This window comes from Ilyonectria robusta (assembly GCF_021365365.1).
Source record: "Ilyonectria robusta strain PMI_751 chromosome Unknown BGZ61scaffold_3, whole genome shotgun sequence".
In the NCBI taxonomy this organism is placed as follows: domain Eukaryota; kingdom Fungi; phylum Ascomycota; class Sordariomycetes; order Hypocreales; family Nectriaceae; genus Ilyonectria; species Ilyonectria robusta.
Window position 1 is genome coordinate 1382453 of NW_025764437.1, and position 18063 is coordinate 1400515.

At 57.4% G+C, this 18063-nt stretch overlaps 4 protein-coding genes across 4 annotated transcripts; 2 read left to right on the top strand and 2 right to left on the bottom strand.

Moving 5' to 3' along the window:
- The first annotated feature begins 157 nt into the window (after positions 1–157).
- On the top strand, positions 158–3216 carry BGZ61DRAFT_443026 (uncharacterized protein). The gene is made up of 5 exons (XM_046244818.1): positions 158–290; positions 383–469; positions 640–1826; positions 1918–2809; positions 2859–3216. Exons 1-5 carry the CDS (start codon positions 270–272, stop codon positions 3177–3179), a joined length of 2508 nt encoding a protein of 835 aa, XP_046109523.1. The 5' UTR covers positions 158–269; the 3' UTR covers positions 3180–3216.
- A 682-nt stretch (positions 3217–3898) lies between these two features.
- BGZ61DRAFT_278667 (uncharacterized protein) lies at positions 3899–5511 on the bottom strand (the record flags this gene model as incomplete). Its single annotated transcript, XM_046238429.1, has 2 exons — positions 3899–4717; positions 5398–5511. Coding segments are annotated over 2 exons (933 nt in total), but the record flags the coding sequence as incomplete, so codon positions are not given.
- Positions 5512–10108: 4597 nt separating this feature from the next.
- BGZ61DRAFT_342707 (heterokaryon incompatibility protein Het-C-domain-containing protein) lies at positions 10109–13076 on the top strand (the record flags this gene model as incomplete). Its single annotated transcript, XM_046239533.1, has 5 exons — positions 10109–10232; positions 10303–10860; positions 10968–11147; positions 11198–11742; positions 11826–13076. The coding sequence occupies 5 exons, from the start codon at positions 10109–10111 to the stop codon at positions 13074–13076; spliced, it is 2658 nt and encodes an 885-aa protein (XP_046109525.1).
- Positions 13077–14512: 1436 nt separating this feature from the next.
- BGZ61DRAFT_514137 (uncharacterized protein) lies at positions 14513–15249 on the bottom strand (the record flags this gene model as incomplete). The annotated part of the gene is made up of 1 exon (XM_046252199.1): positions 14513–15249. The coding sequence occupies one exon, from the start codon at positions 15247–15249 to the stop codon at positions 14776–14778; it is 474 nt and encodes a 157-aa protein (XP_046109526.1). The 3' UTR covers positions 14513–14775.
- Positions 15250–18063: the final 2814 nt, after the last annotated feature.

The following is an 18063-nucleotide window of genomic DNA, read 5'->3' on the forward strand; positions in this document are numbered from 1 at the left end:
TAGACGCTATCAGAAGGGCACATTCCTTATCGGGCGTCGTCCTCAAGCCGCATTCCGGCCGCCGGTCTGCCACGACGGACACACGGCCACCGCCGGCGGCACGCGACTGCGACAGTGACAGGCGACAGCGGGGGAGGGCGGCGTATTTTTAGGCGTCTTTTATCCCTCTCCTCGTACTGTGCCGGGCCGTGCTAATCGCTAATCCCATTCTCCGCGCAACCAGAGACGAAGCGAGCCGGCCGACTTGCGCTGCTGCTCGAATCCCGACCATGTATCTGGTTCCCAAAGAGGTTCGTCGCCTTCACTGCGCCTGCGCTGCCCTCGGCGCGCATTGGGTGGACTGCGGACTAACAGGGGGGGTGCTTCTCCAACACGACTACAGCTCGACAAGCTCGTCATCTCCCAGCTGGGCCTCCTCGCTCAGAGACGTCTGGCGCGAGGTGTTAAGCTGAACCATTCCGAGGCCACGGTACGTGCAATTCGTAAATGCGGCCTTCGCTCCTCGTTGTTTTTCGTTGTTTTTCGGTGTTTTTTTTTCTCCATCATGGCCTGTATCTAGCTAGCATCATGCCCTCTCATCAGACTGAGGGGCAGCAACACCACCACCAGCGCTGACTATGACATGACGACACCCTACAGGCTCTCATCGCCAACAACCTCCATGAGCTCATCCGCGATGGAAACCACAGCGTGGCCGACCTGATGGCCCTGGGCTCCACCATGCTGGGCCGCCGCCATGTGCTGCCCTCCGTTTGCAGCACCCTCCATGAGATCCAGGTCGAGGGCACCTTTACCACCGGCACGTATCTCGTGACGGTCCACAACCCCGTCTGTACTGACGATGGCGACCTCCGCAAGGCCCTCTACGGGAGCTTCCTCCCTATCCCGGATGCTGAGCTGTTCCCCATGGCCCCCGTCGAGGAGTACGAGCACACCCGGAAGCCCGGCGCCGTCGTCACCGTCAAGGCCAAGGTCGCCCTCAACGAGAACCGCAAGAGGACCCGTCTGCCGGTGACGAGCAAGGGAGACCGGCCCATCCAAGTCGGATCGCACTACCACTTCATCGAGACCAACCCGCAGCTGGAGTTTGACCGCATCCGCGCGTACGGGTACCGCCTCGACATCCCCGCCGGCACCTCGGTCCGCTTCGAGCCCGGCGACACCAAGACGGTGACGCTCGTTGAGATCGGGGGCAACCGCGTCATCCGCGGTGGCAACAACTTGGCCAGCGGCGTTGTCGACCTCTCGCGCGCCGACGAGATTCTCGCCAAGCTGCAGCAGGCCGGCTTCGCCCACGCCCCCTCCCCGGCCGGCGACCTCAGCCACATCGACACCCTCACCATGGACCGCTCCGCGTACGCCACCATGTTCGGCCCCACCACTGGCGACCTCGTCCGGCTTGGCAACACCGACCTGTGGGTCAAGGTCGAGCGCGACATGACCGTCTACGGCGAGGAGTGTAAGTTTGGCGGCGGCAAGACGCTGCGCGAAGGTATGGGCCAGGCCACGGGGCGGTCGGACGCCGAGACGCTGGACCTGGTCGTCGTCAACGCTCTCATCGTCGACTGGACGGGCATCTACAAGGCGGATATTGGCGTCAAGGAAGGCATGATTGTAGGAATTGGCAAGGCTGGTAACCCAGATGTTATGGATGGCGTGGCTCCCAACATGGTGGTCGGAAGCTGCACGGATGTCATTGCGGGAGAGGGCAAGATTATCACCGCTGGCGCCATCGACACTCACATTCACTTCATCTGCCCACAGCAGATCCCCGAGGCTCTTGCATCCGGCGTCACCACTATGCTGGGAGGCGGTACTGGTCCAAGGTTCGTCATGATTCGTTATCCCACTAATCCCATAGCCTCCGTTTCCTTCAGCTAGTATATCTGGTTATACCCAAAGCTAACCATCTCACAGCGCCGGAACCAATGCAACCACCTGTACCCCCGGCGCACACTACATGCGCCAGATGCTGCAAGCATGCGACACTCTTCCCATCAACATCGGCATCACTGGCAAGGGCAATGACAGCGCTCCCGAAGCCTTGCGGGAGCAAGTCGCTGCCGGCGCGTGTGGCCTCAAGCTCCACGAGGACTGGGGCACGACGCCTGCCGCCATCGACGCATGCCTGACGGTCTGCGATGAGCTCGACGTCCAGTGCCTTATTCACACTGACACGCTGAACGAGTCTGGCTTCGTCGAATCCACCATCGGTGCCTTCCGCAACCGCACCATCCATACGTACCACACCGAGGGCGCTGGCGGCGGCCACGCGCCCGACATCATCTCCGTCGTCGAGCACCCCAACGTGCTCCCCTCGTCGACCAACCCGACGCGGCCCTTCACGCGCAACACGCTCGACGAGCACCTCGACATGCTCATGGTGTGCCACCACCTGTCCAAGGACATCCCCGAGGACGTGGCCTTCGCCGAGAGCCGCATCCGCGCCGAGACCATCGCGGCCGAGGACGTGCTGCACGACCTCGGCGCCATCAGCATGATGAGCTCCGACTCGCAGGCCATGGGCCGCTGCGGCGAGGTCATCCTGCGCACCTGGAACACGGCGCACAAGAACAAGGTCCAGCGCGGATACCTGCCCGAGGACGAGGGCACGGGGGCCGACAACGCCCGCGTGAAGCGGTACGTGAGCAAGTACACCATCAACCCGGCCATCGCGCAGGGCTTCTCGCATCTCGTGGGAAGCATCGAGGTGGGCAAGCTGGCAGACTTTGTCGTTTGGGACCCGGCCTGGTTCGCGACGAAGCCGAGCCAGGTGATCAAGAGCGGTCACATCGCGTGCGCTCAGATGGTATGTCCCCCTTCCAGTCGCAACGAATCCCAAACTGACCTCTCACCAGGGCGATCCCAACGCCTCCATCCCCACCATCCAGCCCATCATCGCCCGCCCCATGTTCGCCCCCCTCGTCCCCTCTACCAGCATCCTCTTCGTCTCCGCCGCGTCCATCTCCTCGGGCGCCATCGCCTCGTACGGCCTGCGCAGCCGCGTCGAGGCCGTCCGCGGGTGCCGCAACATCAGCAAGCGCGACATGCGCCACAACGACCTCATGCCGCGCATGCGCGTCGACCCGGAGAGCTACACTGTCGAGGCCGACGGCAAGGTATGCGCGGCCGAGCCGGCGACTACTCTACCGCTGACGCAAGCGTTCTATGTGTACTAAGGAAGGGAGTCGCTGAGAGAGGGAGGGGCTTCTCGGGGGAAGATGGGAAATGGATATCCCTTCTGACGAAGGCTGGGTTGACACTGCGAATTCAATGGCGAAGGAACGGGGAATATGTGAATTTGAAGTGTGAAATCTACCAATTAAAAGAAGCATTGCATTGATGTACACTCCTGTGAGAAACTCCAGCCTAATAGAGCGGCTGTTCGAGCGTGCAGGGAGTCAATCCAACCTCTGACAGGTGTCCATGCAGATCCAGACCCACGACGGTCTATCAAGCTTGACCTGAACTTATTTACACACGAAAACAAGGTGAATTTGAAGCTCTTAAATTTAAATTGCAAGTATCGTTGCTCTCATTACGGCATAGCCAGTTCAGCTGTGACAAATACAGCGACCAAGACGGAAAACGTACACAACATGGAGGACCTCCTCCCGCAACCCATCCTGTCCCACTCCGTTACGGAGTCTCCCATCCATGGCCGTGTCCGCAGTGTTTTTGGTGCCTACGGCCCCAAGTGAAACCCTCCCAAGCAGCACAGAAAAACTAAACGAGACCCCCCAAACACCGAAAGAGTATATAGGATAAGAATCCTCCTTTCCACATCTCACTCCCATCAGGTATCATGCTTCCTGGCAGCGATGCTGCAGGAGCTAATCAAGGAGTGGTCATCAGACCGGAGGACGCCAAAGCAGCGCCAAGAAAACAAGGGAGTGGCTTAAGAGCTCTTAGCCTTCTTGCGTCCCGACTTCTTGGGCTCCTCGGGGGTCTCAGCGACAGCAGCAGCGGCCTTGGTGGATGTGCGCCGACGCTTCTTGTCAGGGCTGGCTGGGGGAGCGGGCTTGGCATCAACCTCAGCAGCAGGAGTCGCAGTCTTGCGCTTACGGGTACCGGCAGCCTTCTTGGGGGTCTTGGCGGGAGTCTCCTCATCATCAGGCGCGGCAGCGACCTGCTGGAGCTGCTCAGCGATGGCGTCCTGATCGTTGGCGGGAGCCTCGGTCTGAGTAACGTCCTTGAGTTCAGGCATGGGGATCTGGTAGTCCTCGGCGTACTTCAATGCCTCCTCATCGGTCATGGTCTTGGCATGGGGGTTGCCGTTCTTGTAGGAGTGCACGCGGGCATTGTACAAACGGAGGTTGTACTGGTAGGCGTTGTTCCAGCCCTGCTTCTCATGAGGACCCATGTGGGCCCATCGTCGTTGGCCCTCTTCTTGCACAGCACCCTTGGGAGCCTCGGAACCGAGGTCATTCGCAATAATGGAGCGGGCGTGCTGCATGTAGAGGAAGTAGGGGGTCAGGGGGCGCTTGGGGGCGTTGGGGTCAATAGTGCGCTTCTTGCGCTCCTTCTTCTCCTCAACGGGAGGAGCCATCTCCTGAACGGGCATGATAAGGTGAGCAGCGGCGTGCTCAAAGTTGGCGAGGATGTCGCCCTGGACACCCTCAGGAGTGGGCTCACCCAGGAGCATGTTGGTCTGACGAACATAGTCGGTAGTGAAGGTGCGGACAAGATCCAGAATGGTAGTCAGACGGGCAATGGCCTAAGCGAGGATATGTTAGCAAGGACATTCTCATGACGAAGGCGGGAAGAATAGCAAGGCGACAATGTGTAAGAGCAGAAGAGATCAAGAGGAACAATGTGCAATGGAGTGAAGTTGTAGTGGAGAGCTTGCTGGGAGACCTGGAGCTAAGCTGCTCAAGTCGCGGTGGCCATAGCTCCTCGGCGGCACCAAGCCCAAGAGCCCGCCAGAGCGCGGGGCTCCTGTCAACAACGGGCGGTCCGCGGCGCGTCTTGCCTTGCAAGCACTCGAGCAGGCTTTGGTTCTTGTGGAACAGAAAGAAATATATTCCCTCAAGTAGGCGCTGGGAGAATTGGCCAGGCGCGTTTTTTTTTTTTGAGACATAAACTCGCTTGGGTCCTGTGCTGTTGCTCCCCTAATCGTGCAGTGGTTGCAGAGGGCGCTGGGAGAGTCTAGCACTACCCAGACAGCTCATGCTGGGTGAATGAGACAAGTACCCAAGTCACTTTCAACCCATTCACCACTTGACCAGAGCAAACCAAGCCAGGCCAAGTCGCTCGAGGCCTCTCTGTCGCGGTTTGTCCCGAGACACGCGGAAACGGCTGGAGACAAGCGCGGAGTGACGGCGAAGGGGAGGCAGGTGAAGGGGATACAGGGCATTTGGGGTAGTCGGGACAAAGATGTAAGAGTCAAAGACTTACCGAGTCGCGCACGCGCAAGAAGCTATCATTGTCGATAGGGCGCTGAGGAACACCGGGTTGATTGGGAGGCACAACGGCCGTGGTGAGAGAAAGGGGCATCATGGGCGTGGGGACAGCGGCGATGGGAGTAGCAGGCGCGACGGCAACCTTGGCTTCAGCTGACTTCTTGGGGCGAGGCATTGTGAGTGCGAACTGAGGGGAAGAAGTGGTATCGAGTGGTGTTGGGCGCTGGCGCGTTTGGCGTCAGTTGTTTTGCTGCGGCAGCTCTGAAATTCAGGATGCGGCGGGCGTTTGAAACCTCTGCTGGACTATTCCCAGGCTCACAGCGTTGGCGGCAGATGGTGTAGGCGATGTTGGGATGGAAGAGAGAGAGTGTTTCCAGTGGATGGAGAGTGCAGCGCTGTTGTCCGCTGTGGTGATGGTGATGGCGGGCGGATTCAGTGGTCTTGGGGGATGAGGGGGGAATTGAGGGGATGAGGGAGTGCTGAAGTTCGGGGGAAAAACAACTCGGGGGCTGGGGGTGGGCGGTGCGCTGAATATGTAGGGGCCGGCCGTCGCGCGCAATCAGTCAGTGAGTGGGTGGGTGTGGGTGACCTGAAGGCCCCGAAAAAAAAAATACATGGCCCAAAAAGTGAGCGAGTGAACGGCCCCCCCGCCCGCAAGGCCCCAGGCCCCAGCGGCTGCTCCCCCTCCCCTTCCCCTCCAGAGAAAAATGCGCTCGCCAGATCGGAGGAGCTGGAGGACCGGGCACGCACCTTGGGAGGGCGCATTGGCGGCAGCTGCAGTGGGCTGCCCGGTCTGCCAGGCTCACTGAGCCCTCCCCCCCTCGAGCCCTTTCAACTCTGTAACCCCCGCCCAGCTCAGCCCAGCGCACAACCGCAGAGTTTTTTTTCCTGCGACTTTCCCTCGGCCCCCTCTCACAGCCTCCCACAAGCGGGGGCAGTTCGGTTTTGGGGGGGACAGCGCCGTCCACAGCAGATGGGACCCGACGGAAAATTGGGAACCTGGGCCTAAATGCCCGACAGAGAGCCCCAGCGCTGGACCTGCCCAGGGGCGCTTGAACTCGTTCCCCTCCTCCCGCACATCTCAGCAAGCCTCACTGGGGAGCCGTTTTTCGGACGCTTCGGTGGTCGGCGCTGGAACTCGTGCTGAGCTTCAAGCTTGGGGCCTCTGAGCATTTCGCCACAGCGCCAGACCTGCCAGACCTGCCAGACCTGCCAGCCACGTACTGAACCAGATTGTTCCAGGTGGTCGCCAATTACCTCGCTACAACTTCCAGTAAACGTCCACGGGTGCAACACGGTCTGTTCGCTCTCTTTCCGTCAACACCATTTTAACTCAGTTTGCAACATATCTCGTATCAGGATCACCCACGGCACAAAAAGGACAGCTCTCCTCCTCTCCCCCATCGGACCGCCTCACACCTCACCTCACATGGCCACAACTGACCAGGCCGGGCAGCAGCCAGCCCACAGCCCCCGACAGTCGCTGACTGGTCAGTGGCCAGCAGCCTCGGGCACCCTAGGCTCTTCCGCCCCGTCGCCCGCAGCCTACTACTGCTGCAGGATCCAGCGCCCGTGGCATGGTGACTGGGACTTTGTCACTCCAAACGTCATCGCTCTGTATCTGCTGCGTATTCGACTATTGCGGTTGCTGGATCGATTCGGTCGTCGACTTTTCAATCTCGTCGCCTCGTTCGTTTTTACATGTGCAACTGTTTCCTTATTGTTGTTGCTCTCGGTGCATGTCGAGTTTGCGACCCAGCAGCGCCCGTAGTCCTGGGTCAAGACCTCCCCAACCAGCGCGTCATGGCCCTGATGCTTCAGCGATACCTCTGGAGGACTCGCCTGGAGATGCTTTTAGCGCCTTGGAGATGCTCCCTCCAGGGCGCTTAGGGAGATTGTGCAGCAGCCCATCAGCTTCCAGGTCCATTGGGGCCGCACACAGCCAGGCCAGTGTCACACTGGCCCTGCCTGTGCCCAATGCGCTGGCAGTACTGGGCTGGGCGGGCGGGGCCATTCCAGCGCCTTCGCCCTCGGCCTGTACATCTCAGCACGACAGAACAGGCATCCGCAGTGCAGAGCCTCAGCGGGTTCCCCCCAGGTCCCTCCAGGTCCCTTCCAGCCTGCCCTTCCTGAGTATTCCAGCTTGGCTCTGAGCCCTCCAGTTTTCAATCCCCCCTCCCCCCAGGACCGCGGGTCAATCACTCCCAGGAGACATGACACTGTGGTACAGTGGGTTCGGGTCCATCCTTTAAAGCGGCGACCAAGTTCGACGGTGATTGAGCCAGAGTCCCCCAATCCCCGTCGCTTCAGCGCGCTGCTCTGTGGCAGTCTCGCCAAGGAACAGTGCTCAAGTGCCGTCCCACAGCCCGCCCACGTTCGCCCGCCCAAACTTGCCCGACACATTGAGGTTTTTCAGTGATATTGATGCCCACCCACCACCTAGGTTGGACGTGCCAGCTCTCCTCTTTCCCCAATGCAAGAGCTGCCACAATATTCCCCCCTAATTCTCACCAAACCTGCCGGGCTCTAGGGCAGCTACCTACCTGCTCAGAGCCCGACTTGCAAGTTTCATGGGACCGTCGGTGTCTCTACAGGATGCTTCAGGGCTCACGCGGTGTGCTTGCTCCCACCACTCCTGATGCAGCGTGAAATGGATCCAACGCGTCGATTCAAATCTCGCGCACCTGACATTGTCGTCTTTAAATAACATGTATCTCGTGTTGGATCCAGTTCCAGATACGGGTCGATTCCATTTGCGCATGAAGTCTGCTTCCCGATCCTAACCCTACTGCTCACTGGTGGCGCTCATCGTGCCTATGATGTCCGCTACGCGCAACGGGACGGGCGGACCGCTCCGGACAGTGCAGCTGCTGGTGTCAGTCAGCCTGTAAAAGTAGAATTTTCCACAGGACGACTCGACTTTATACCAGACGTAGACTTAGAAGCCCGTGTTGGTTCGCCAATTCATCATCTCTGTGAACTTGTGTCACGAACTCGAGAAATGACAGATGCTGCTGCCATTATTCGGTAAGAAATTGACCACAGCCAAGCACAACCTAAGGGCCTAAAGAGATACAAGGGCTAAAGTGGCTTGGTATCTCGTTCACATTTGATACGATAATATCTCTTCTGATTCCACTGAGGTACGTAGTTATCTTTCGGCCCAATTGTGGCGTGCAGGTGGATAACAAAGTGCAAAGCCGGCAGAAACAACACAGTCGCAAACCTCACAATTCTCTCAAACAGATCACAAATAATAAAGCGAGAAGATGACAGATATAGATCGCTTCAGTACATCCTAGCTACATCACATTGGTTCCACTGGGTTTGAGAGAGGTACCTTGATGGATTGGGAGACGTGAATCATCTGGCTGACGACCAAGATCGGAGCTCTTCCCCCGCCTCCAGGATGGTATTAAAGGCGCGCAAGTCCTTCGTCCGTTGATCTTGAAGTTATGCGACCTTGGTCTTCCGCACCTGAAAAATTATTGTTCATATCCATCCTAATGTGGGTTGACGATTGATCCTCCATCTTGTCGACGGCATCTGGTGCGCCAGACCAGAGCTCCCCTCCGAGACGCGTCTTGAGGTGAGGGGCAGCTCGGCGGTACGTACACAAACAACACGTGATGCCTGAGATGCCTTGCCCTCTGTCTGCTCTTGTCAGCTCTTGTCATACGGTAAACTGCACAGTTTGAATCACAACATTCAGTATCTACCTTCTCTATGACTGACCCCTCTGCTACTTCGTGGTGGACTCTGCACTCGTCTACTTCGCTCATGATGGCCTCCTACAGCTCATGAATTGCGCGAGCATCGACAAGCTTCACCGACACCGAAAGCCTGAGCTTAAGCAAGCCATCTAACGCGCGGCGGGGCAGCCCCTCAGCAAGCTTTGGTTCGATGACGGACGATCGCCGGAGCATCCACTTGTGTCGCAGACCCCTGCTATCAGGCAGCCCGTTCAAACCAGAGATGGAGGGGCGCGGTACTTGACGGATCTATGGCATCAACGCGCAATGCCGAGTACTGGGCCCCTGCTCCAGCTCTCCAAGCTGTCACGCTCGGATGCCCCTCCAACCCTCCAACTGTCCAACAGCCGCAGACCCCGGGCGCGTATGATTTCATGCTTAGCTGCTAGCCCACGAATTGCAGGCTTGTGGCCAAAGGAATGCCCCCAAGAGCCGGCGCGGACCAGCGCCTCACGCATGCATTGAATCAGAAGTCCCCCAGAAACCGGGAGAGGGTGGTAAGGAGCGTGGTACGGAGGGAGCCCGTATCGTGTACGGCGGGGGGTTGAGAGGCCTGGGAATGAATGCACTGGCCTTGGCGGATTACTGTTGCAGCTGCTGATGTTGGTGCTTTGATTCCTGTTTTCGTTGGGTAATTAGTGGTCCTGCTTGCGTTGCTCAAATGTCTTGTTTGCACCATGCTGCAATCCACGCCAGCTGAATCTGCGTCACTTGCCCCTCAGCTCAGACAACCCCTCCTCCTCCACCTCCACCGTCTCCTCGCACTCTTCCTCCTCCCTTCTCTTCTTCTCTTCTTCTTTTTCCACTTCCCTTCAAACCACTCGACCTTTACCTCGCCTATCCCCCTCTCGCTAGCTCGATTGGGGCCTATCACATATACCACTTGTGCATCGTCACTCCCATCTCCTTCTCTCTGGGACCTGTCCCAATACTTGAAGAAAGGAACACGCAAGCATGTTCAGCTTCAGGTCGCACGGCCTCCTGGTGGGGCTCATCATCGTCGTTTGCCTGGCCTCTCCCGCCTTGGCCTTCGGTGCCGGAAACATTGCCTCCATCTCCAAGGTCGAGGGCCAGAACTGTACGTAGCCATAGTCCCAGTGTGGTGATCACCCATCGGCCCAAACCCACATGCTGACAGCTCCCTTTAGGGCGACACGGCGATATCGAAGATGCTCTCCTCACCCTCACCATGGCCCGCGCCCTGAACGGCAAGAAGTTCAACAAGCTCACCGTCTCCCGCGTCTACTTTGGTAACTGGCTTCGCGATTACTCCCAGGCTGTCGACGTTGGCACTGTCAAGTCCGTCTCTGCCGAGGCCATCCGTCTCCTGCTTTGTGTCCTTGGCTTCATGACCTTCGGTTTCGGATCTGGCGAGTTCGAGGTTACCGCCGATCGGCTTGGATGCTACCGCCCGGAGGATCACATTGACAACCCTAAGGATTATGCGGAGAATGTCGATGCTCGCCAGTACGATCGTCGCCTCCGAGGCCCCATCAATGAGCAACGAGAGCTCTCGGTTGACCCCGAGTCTGGCATGAAGAACTACATTGCCAACGAGGGCGCCGGAATCATGACTTCTGCCAAACATGTGAAGCAGCTCTTCTCTCGCTCTATTGAGTTGGGTCGTCGCTACAAGGAGAGTGACAGGAAGTCCGACAAGTACGAGGCTCTCCGTCTCTTGGGAACTGGACTCCACTGTCTCGAAGGTTGGTACCTATCAGCTGCTTGCTACCCACTCTAGTCGCAGCATCTTCTTTTAATCTCCGAGCATGTTGATGAATGTATTGTTTCCGAGACTAACCAAAAATTACAGACTTCTTTGCCCACAGCAACTACTGCGAGCTTGCCCTGATTGAGTTGGGCGAACGCGATGTCTTCCCCCACGTTGGACGTGACACCCAGATTGAGATCGAGGGTGCTCGTCGTCCCGTCTATCCCATTGTCACTGGAACTTTTGGAGGTGTCGATTTCTTGCACTCTGTTACTGGCGAAGGTTGGTTTTCTCATTGCACTCCCTACGACACCATCACTAATGAGATGCAGTCTCCGATAAGCTGACCCAGAATGAGATTGACGAGCTTGAGGGCACCCTCCAGGAGGGAAGCAAGGCAGATACCAGCATGCTCCGAGATCTTCTCGACAAGATCCCTGACGGCATCTTTGGTGACAAGCACCAAAGTGAACGCGTCGACGAGCTCCAGTCCAATGCAACTCAAGCTCAGATGGAGAACACCACCGTCTCTCCCCGTGAGCCCGAGGAGTTCACCATCTACATCCAGAATGTCTTCAAGCAGGTGATGCCCGCCATCGAGTTCCACGATGAAATCATGAAGAGCATCTCTGCCGCTTTTGAGAAGATCCCCGTCCTGCCCAAGGTCATTGAGCAACTCGAGGAGCAGTTGTCCGTCTTCATCTTCTCTCTCATCGCTCCCTTCATTGTCCCCCTCATCCACCAGATCCGCAACGAGCTCAAGACTGGCTCCGAAGAGATCATTGAGAGCAGCGAGCGAGAGCAACACATTGTGTTCGAAGATGACAACTCGACTGACCCGACACACTCCATGCTGTCCAAGGATCACTTCTCCAACGTATGTGCACTCCCTTGACTCTAAAGAATCCCCTAAGCTGTTCGTGGCTACACCCAAACGTTTGTTTTCTGACCATGCCATAGATTCTCAACGAGATCGCTGGTCGATGTGCTGCCGGCATGGTGACCTGGGTTGTTCCTCAGCTCATGGACGCCATGGACGATGAGAGCGTAGACGTTGATGAGCTCCTGGACGGCATCGTACATGGGATCATGCATCACCCTGCTCAGCGCGAGTCGGGTGGTGGAAAGATCCGCGAGGGCCGTCGTCGCTGCTACGAAAACGTCAAGGAGTGGTGGGGCGAGAAGCGCGACGAGGGATCCCAGGATGACTACCGCAACAAGCTGACTCGCGAGGGAGTTCAGGAAGGCCAGAACCATAAGGAGGGTGTCCATGACACTGGCCACGGCCATGGATGTGCAGGCAAGCTCAAGATGCGCAAGCTCTATGGTGGCGGTCCTGAGACCATGGAGGACAAGATTGCTGGTGCTGCGGCTGATGCCATTATCTCGGGTGCTACTGGTGCCTTCTCTGGCATAGTCGAACAGAACACTGGGTATAAGATGTCCCAATCCTCTCGCAAGGAGAAGGAAGACGAGGGTGGCTTTGGCGGCTTCCTCAACGCCGCCAGTTCGATCCTAGGGGGGTCCTTCGGTGGCAGCGAGGAGTCGAGCTCCCGCCGAACTGAGACCCATTCCTATTCTCAGCGGACTGAGACTCACTCTTCTTCCGGAGGCGGTTACGAGCAACACACCGAGCGCCGTGAGCACCATAGCTCTTCCGGAGGCCACCGCAGGGATAACGATGATGATGATGATGAAAACAAGCATCGCCGCAAGAAAAGCCAGGAACACCACCGTCGGAGGGATAGCAACGAGGGTCGTCACGGCCGTGATAGCAATGAAGGCTATGGCGGCGGAGGTTACGAGCGTCGCGAAGAGCACCGCGAGGAACGCCGTGAGGAGCAAAGCTATGGTGGTGGCGGTTACCAGCGTCAGGAGGAACGTCGTGAGGAGCAGAGCTATGGCGGCGGTGGCTATGAACGCCGTGAGGAGGGCGGAGGTTACGGAGGTGGAGGCGGCTACGGAGGCCAGCCCGAGCAGGGCGGCTATGGTGGAGGGTACGGCGGTCGACCCGAACAGGGTGGCTATGGTGGCGGCGGTGGTTACGAGCGCCGCGAGGAGGGCGGTGGATATGGCGGTGGTGAGGCCGATGAATATGCTCGCCAGAGCCAAGGAGGCTACGGAGGAGGTGGTGGTGGCTATGGCGGCGGCGAGGGCGGTCAGTATGGTGGAAACGGTGGCAACGGCTACGGAGGCGAGCGTCGTTGGTAAAGAGTCGATAGCTTTGATCGACTGGTGTCCAGGAACTGAAACAAATGATGCTTCTGTCAGGGGGAAAGCCTACGTTGTCAGAATAGATTGCCTACTATTGAGACTCTAGGAAAAGAATTGGTGCCTTGTTACAAGATAACTGAATGCTATTTGTGACTCGATACATGTTAATAATTCCTGCTCCAGGCCTTTCCTCTAATACTGGTTCATTTTATGGGATGTCCCAGGGATTCAGGTCAAATGTTTCTCACAACAGTATCATTTGGATTAGAGTACGAGACACATGTTAGTGAAGACAGTTAAAACCATGATCACTTTAGTATGCAAATATGGATTGGACGTCGACATTCCTTATGGGCTCGCCCTTAGCTGTTAGTGACAGTGATCATCGGATGATAAGAGTGTTGTGTTGAATTCCGGGTCTACCAGGTTAAGAGGTCAGCGTCCGACCGTTCACGGCTTCATCATGATTTCCGCAACTGCCAGGCTAGCACTTTCAATAATGAGGCGGCGATAAAGGACGAAATTGCAAAGCATCCCAAAAGTCACCGAGAACTGACCGAAATCCTCCGATACGACGGATGCTTGCAGTGGTCCGATGCTTGCAGTCACCTGAGAGGGCTGAGCGAGCCTTTGAACAGGCCAAGGAGCTGAAGGGGGTGTGAGGAGGGTGAAATGTGTCGTTTCGCTTAACTTTGCTATGGACAAAATCTTGGGTTTCTGTCTCGTTGATAAACTCTCAAAGTTGAAGTTGAGATATTGACGTTGTGACGCACGGCGGCTCCAGATTGCGGGTAAGACACGGCCGGGTCTCGCCTCTCGCCGGTTGCCGTTGAACTCTACTGCAATTTACGTTTAAATCTTGTTTCCCAAGATTGGGCGGGATGATTCCTTCGGACAGGACTGGTGCAGGTAGCTGGGTTGGAGATACCAGATATGAGCCCTGATAGGCGGGAGTCTGATATCAGCCTGACGATCGCAGCGTGGTCTGACGCAATTCCTGACGATCTCTCTCGTACCCGAGGTTGTGCATGGCGAAGCAAATTATGAAGGTTTGCACAATCCCGTACAGTACCTGGCACCGGCCGCAGAGTGGTATTTGATGTCGTTTCGTTCCAGAAGGCGCGTGTGGAAATCGGATCTCATCCATCCGCACAGTAGTGTACCGTAGCATCCGACTCAGTCGAAGAGGCACTATCCGTGTCCAACACCACCTCCCTGTTTGCTACCTGGGGCACACAACTTATGCCACGTGCAAGCAGTGCAGCCGTGTCATTCGGCTGGTGTGGGAGGCCCACGTAGTCACGTAGTGCTTCGATGGAACTTGTAAAAGTGCATCCGAAAGAGTGCACGGAACCCGGTCCCGTATCCTTTGCGAACAGTGAGTCGCCGGGTGTCTATCATTGCACCGATACGGGTGGGGGTGTGAGGTAGCAGCGGGTGACAGAATGGGGGAATGTGGCGGCAGTTAAGTTGCTTAGCTGCCTCAGGAGCCTAAAATGCCAGATACGTATCGGCAGTGCGAACGTTGATACCTCCGTCCGTCCCTCCTCACTCACCGAAACGCGTATTCCGCGGCCGCCATGTTTTACGTCAAGTGGCGTCGCACCAGACAGGGCCCTTTTGCGAGGCACAGTGTCGAGGCCTCCCAGGGCCCTGTGAGGAGACCGAGACCCCAGGACGGCCCAGTCTTTTTTTCTCAGCTACCGTTCGCCGCCTGTCGCCCGTCGCCTGTCGCCCCGTCGCTCCGATCCAGTGAGCGGAGTTGACAGCTCCCAGCTGTGGAGATGGAGAGACACAGACTCAGCCACGCAGCGAAGAAGCCTCCGAGCTTCCCGCGCAGGGACTGACTGACCTTTTTGTACATAGTATCACAGCCTGAGGACCAGGACGGGCAGGGGGCCCAGCATCCGAGACGAGGGAGGAGGAGGAGGAGGAGGTCGGGGAGCCGGTCGTTCTCTGCCTGCGAAGATGCTATCCGACTTCCGACTTTCCCGGCAAGCCCCATTGTGGCACATTTCGTCCTTTGTCGAGCTATGCTCTCGCAAGCCGCCATTTGCGTGATCTGCGACTCATGCTGCCGAGTTGCCGGCCTGCCGCAGCCTCCGTGCTCAATCGCGTCTCGTCTACAGAAGGCGGAGGGCTTAGGCGCATCTTTGACTTTGAATGTCATGGAGCAACTGGCTACTTCACACCCGTGCTCTGCGGGGCCTTGTCCCGCTCCAGAGCCATGTGGTGGTGAACCCAGTCACGGCCATCAATGAGGCGACCGGCGGCGCCTCTTGTGTTTCGCGTGGGCCTGCCAACCGCAATGCATCGCACCCCACTGTACCGCTCGCCGTCGTATTTGAATTGGCGGGCCTTGTTCCGCGGAACCCAGCGGCACTGCTGTGTTCCCTGGTCGCACTCAAATACGGTTCCTCGAATCAAGGGTCCTGTCCCTACAGGGATTCTTTCGCACACCCACGAGGTTATCATCGACGGATCAACCCTCGCAAGGCATACCATACATAGGTGCCATGTCGTCAAGACTGGTCCTTTGCGCTATCCTTGGTATAGGATGCTCTGGGGCTAGGAGCGATGATCACCATTAGACTTGGCTTCGTGGAAGAGCGAGCGAGCCTCCTTCTGGTGTTGGCTTGGGACCACCGGGGTCAAGGGTTTGGGTAGGCTTGGCGGGTGTGTTTGCGTCGGCTTGCAGTTCTGGGTGATGGGTGGGTTTTGCGCCTTTCTGTGCGAGTTTGTGCCTCGTGGCCCGTGGACCCTGGATAAAGCTGGGCATGTCGCGGCAGACAAGCTTTTCGGCGCAGAAGCTTGGCGGAAGTGCAGATCCGATTCGGCTCGCTTCCCGTTCTCGCTTTCTTCAACTCCCCCTCCCCTACCTACCATTCATCGGCATGGTTGCGTCGGCCATAAGGCTACTCGACGGGGTTGTTTGGCAACAGGCAAAATACGAGATGGCAGCACCCTTCCGAGGAAAGAGGGAAGCACTGCAATCGCGAGACACACACCAAGCTGTTGCGCTCTTGAACGCACAATCTCCCTTCAGCGAACAGTCCGGTTTTCCTACCAAATTCTCGATTTTCGAATCTCTTCTGCGGGGTGTTTTGAGCGGTGACTGGCGAGAGACGCCTAAATGATAGGGGTACTGTGGAGATGGATGCACCAAATGGCCCTGTTCGGCTGGAATCCCTGACATCGAAACTCACACCCGATGGATCCATGCCACCAAGTCGAGGTGCCAAAACGTTGAAGTGAGACTGATTGTGGCACGCAAACAAGTATATTCCCGACCCCGCTTTAAGACAAGTTCATGAAGTATTCTAGCTTCACCTAGGCTTATCAGAGGGCTTTGTGGAGTGTACACATTGTCTGTGAACCAGTCCAATGCCGTTTGTGCAGGACGTGGGAGGGCAGGGGGAGGGGAATAAGCAGCCTGCCTTGGGTTTTCCCGGCCGGGGGATCGCTGTTGGGCCATGGGGTCATGGATAAGTGTTGCTGCTCCCTGGTTGCTCACACAGGTCTTGGCAAACGGGAGGAGAAGCAAAGAAGACGATTAGAGCTTCGACGAACAAGGAGGGACTGGGAGAATCAACAACAGGTACCCCCTTGTATCGGCCGGCCAATCCTCGATGGGGAGGATGAAGTCGAGCATGGGGGCATTTTGTTGGAGCAAGTGGTGGTATTTGCCAATGCAACTTGCGGCTGCAGCTTCTGTACCCTTGACTCACGCCTTGTAATCTCTCTCCCGGGGCCTGTCACCGCAGGATTCCTGTTGGTACGGAGTGCGGATCCCAACCGCACCTCTAGCAAACCCCCCTGGCTCCAAAAGGAAAACCACTTGCATCGCGGCCCATTCAGCTATGTCTCAGTTGTTGGCTCATGGCCTCATATCGACGACGGCAGAAAGCAAAGTGAGACTTTCTGATCGCTAAGACGGCATTTGACGATTTGCCCGATACAGATCCATGCCGGCAATACCGAATTCCGCAACGTGATCGCCCATTAAAGTTCCTCCTGCTCACTGTGGAACAGCCGAGCCGCGTCTTTTGTCAATCATCGAACATGACGCTCATCCCGTGAATTGCTCACAATACATCAACAACAATTCATACCACTGACGGTTGGACTCAGTTAAAAGATTGATCGGTTTTACTACCTCGTCCGTACTCAACCCGTTCATACTCGACCCGTTCGTACACGACCAGTCCGTCCGCCACTCTCACTATTCCCCCCCGAGTCCCCCGGCGTCGAGGCGCTGTCCGTCTTGGCAGCCACGCCGCCGCCGAAATTCATCCCTGGGACCCCGTTTTGATCGTATTCCTATCCTCCTTAGTCGCACGTCCTAGTCCAGCTTCTTTCCAGCACCGGTTCGTCTCGTCCCAAGTCTTTCCGCGTGTTCATTTCGTCCCGTTTTGCACCAGTCCGGTATCCCGCACACGTCATCCCTAGGTACCTCGCAATCGATACCAGTACCTACCTACCCTGCCTTCCAACGTAGTAGTGCCTTCTCACTGCTAAATTGGTGCCCGCACCCCCTTCCTTCTGCGCCTCCCACACAGTTACCTCACACCTACGCGCCACCTCTTGCACACCCCTTCTTTCCGGCTTCCCGCCTCTGCGCCAGGCGCTTCCCCCCTCTTGTTTGCTTGCTCTGCTTCAGAAGAACGCCTGAGTCGCTCCTCCCTCTCCATTCTCCATTCTCCAGTCTCCATTCATTCTCCACGCTGCCGCGCTCCGCTCGCCGCTCTCCACTCTTTCCTCCAGCGCCCGGGCCATCTTGCTCTCGCTTCCCTCCTCGCTCTTTCCTCACAGCGAGCCCAGCATCCGTCCTCGTCCTGCTCTTTCTATCCTCGCATCCTCGTCTCGCCTCGCCGAAATCCCATCGTCGCCATTTCACCGTCACCCTGGCCGCTGCTTCAACCTCGCGCGGTCGGTGCACGCAGTATCATGCCTACCGCCCCATGATTGAGAATGTTTTAGAAGA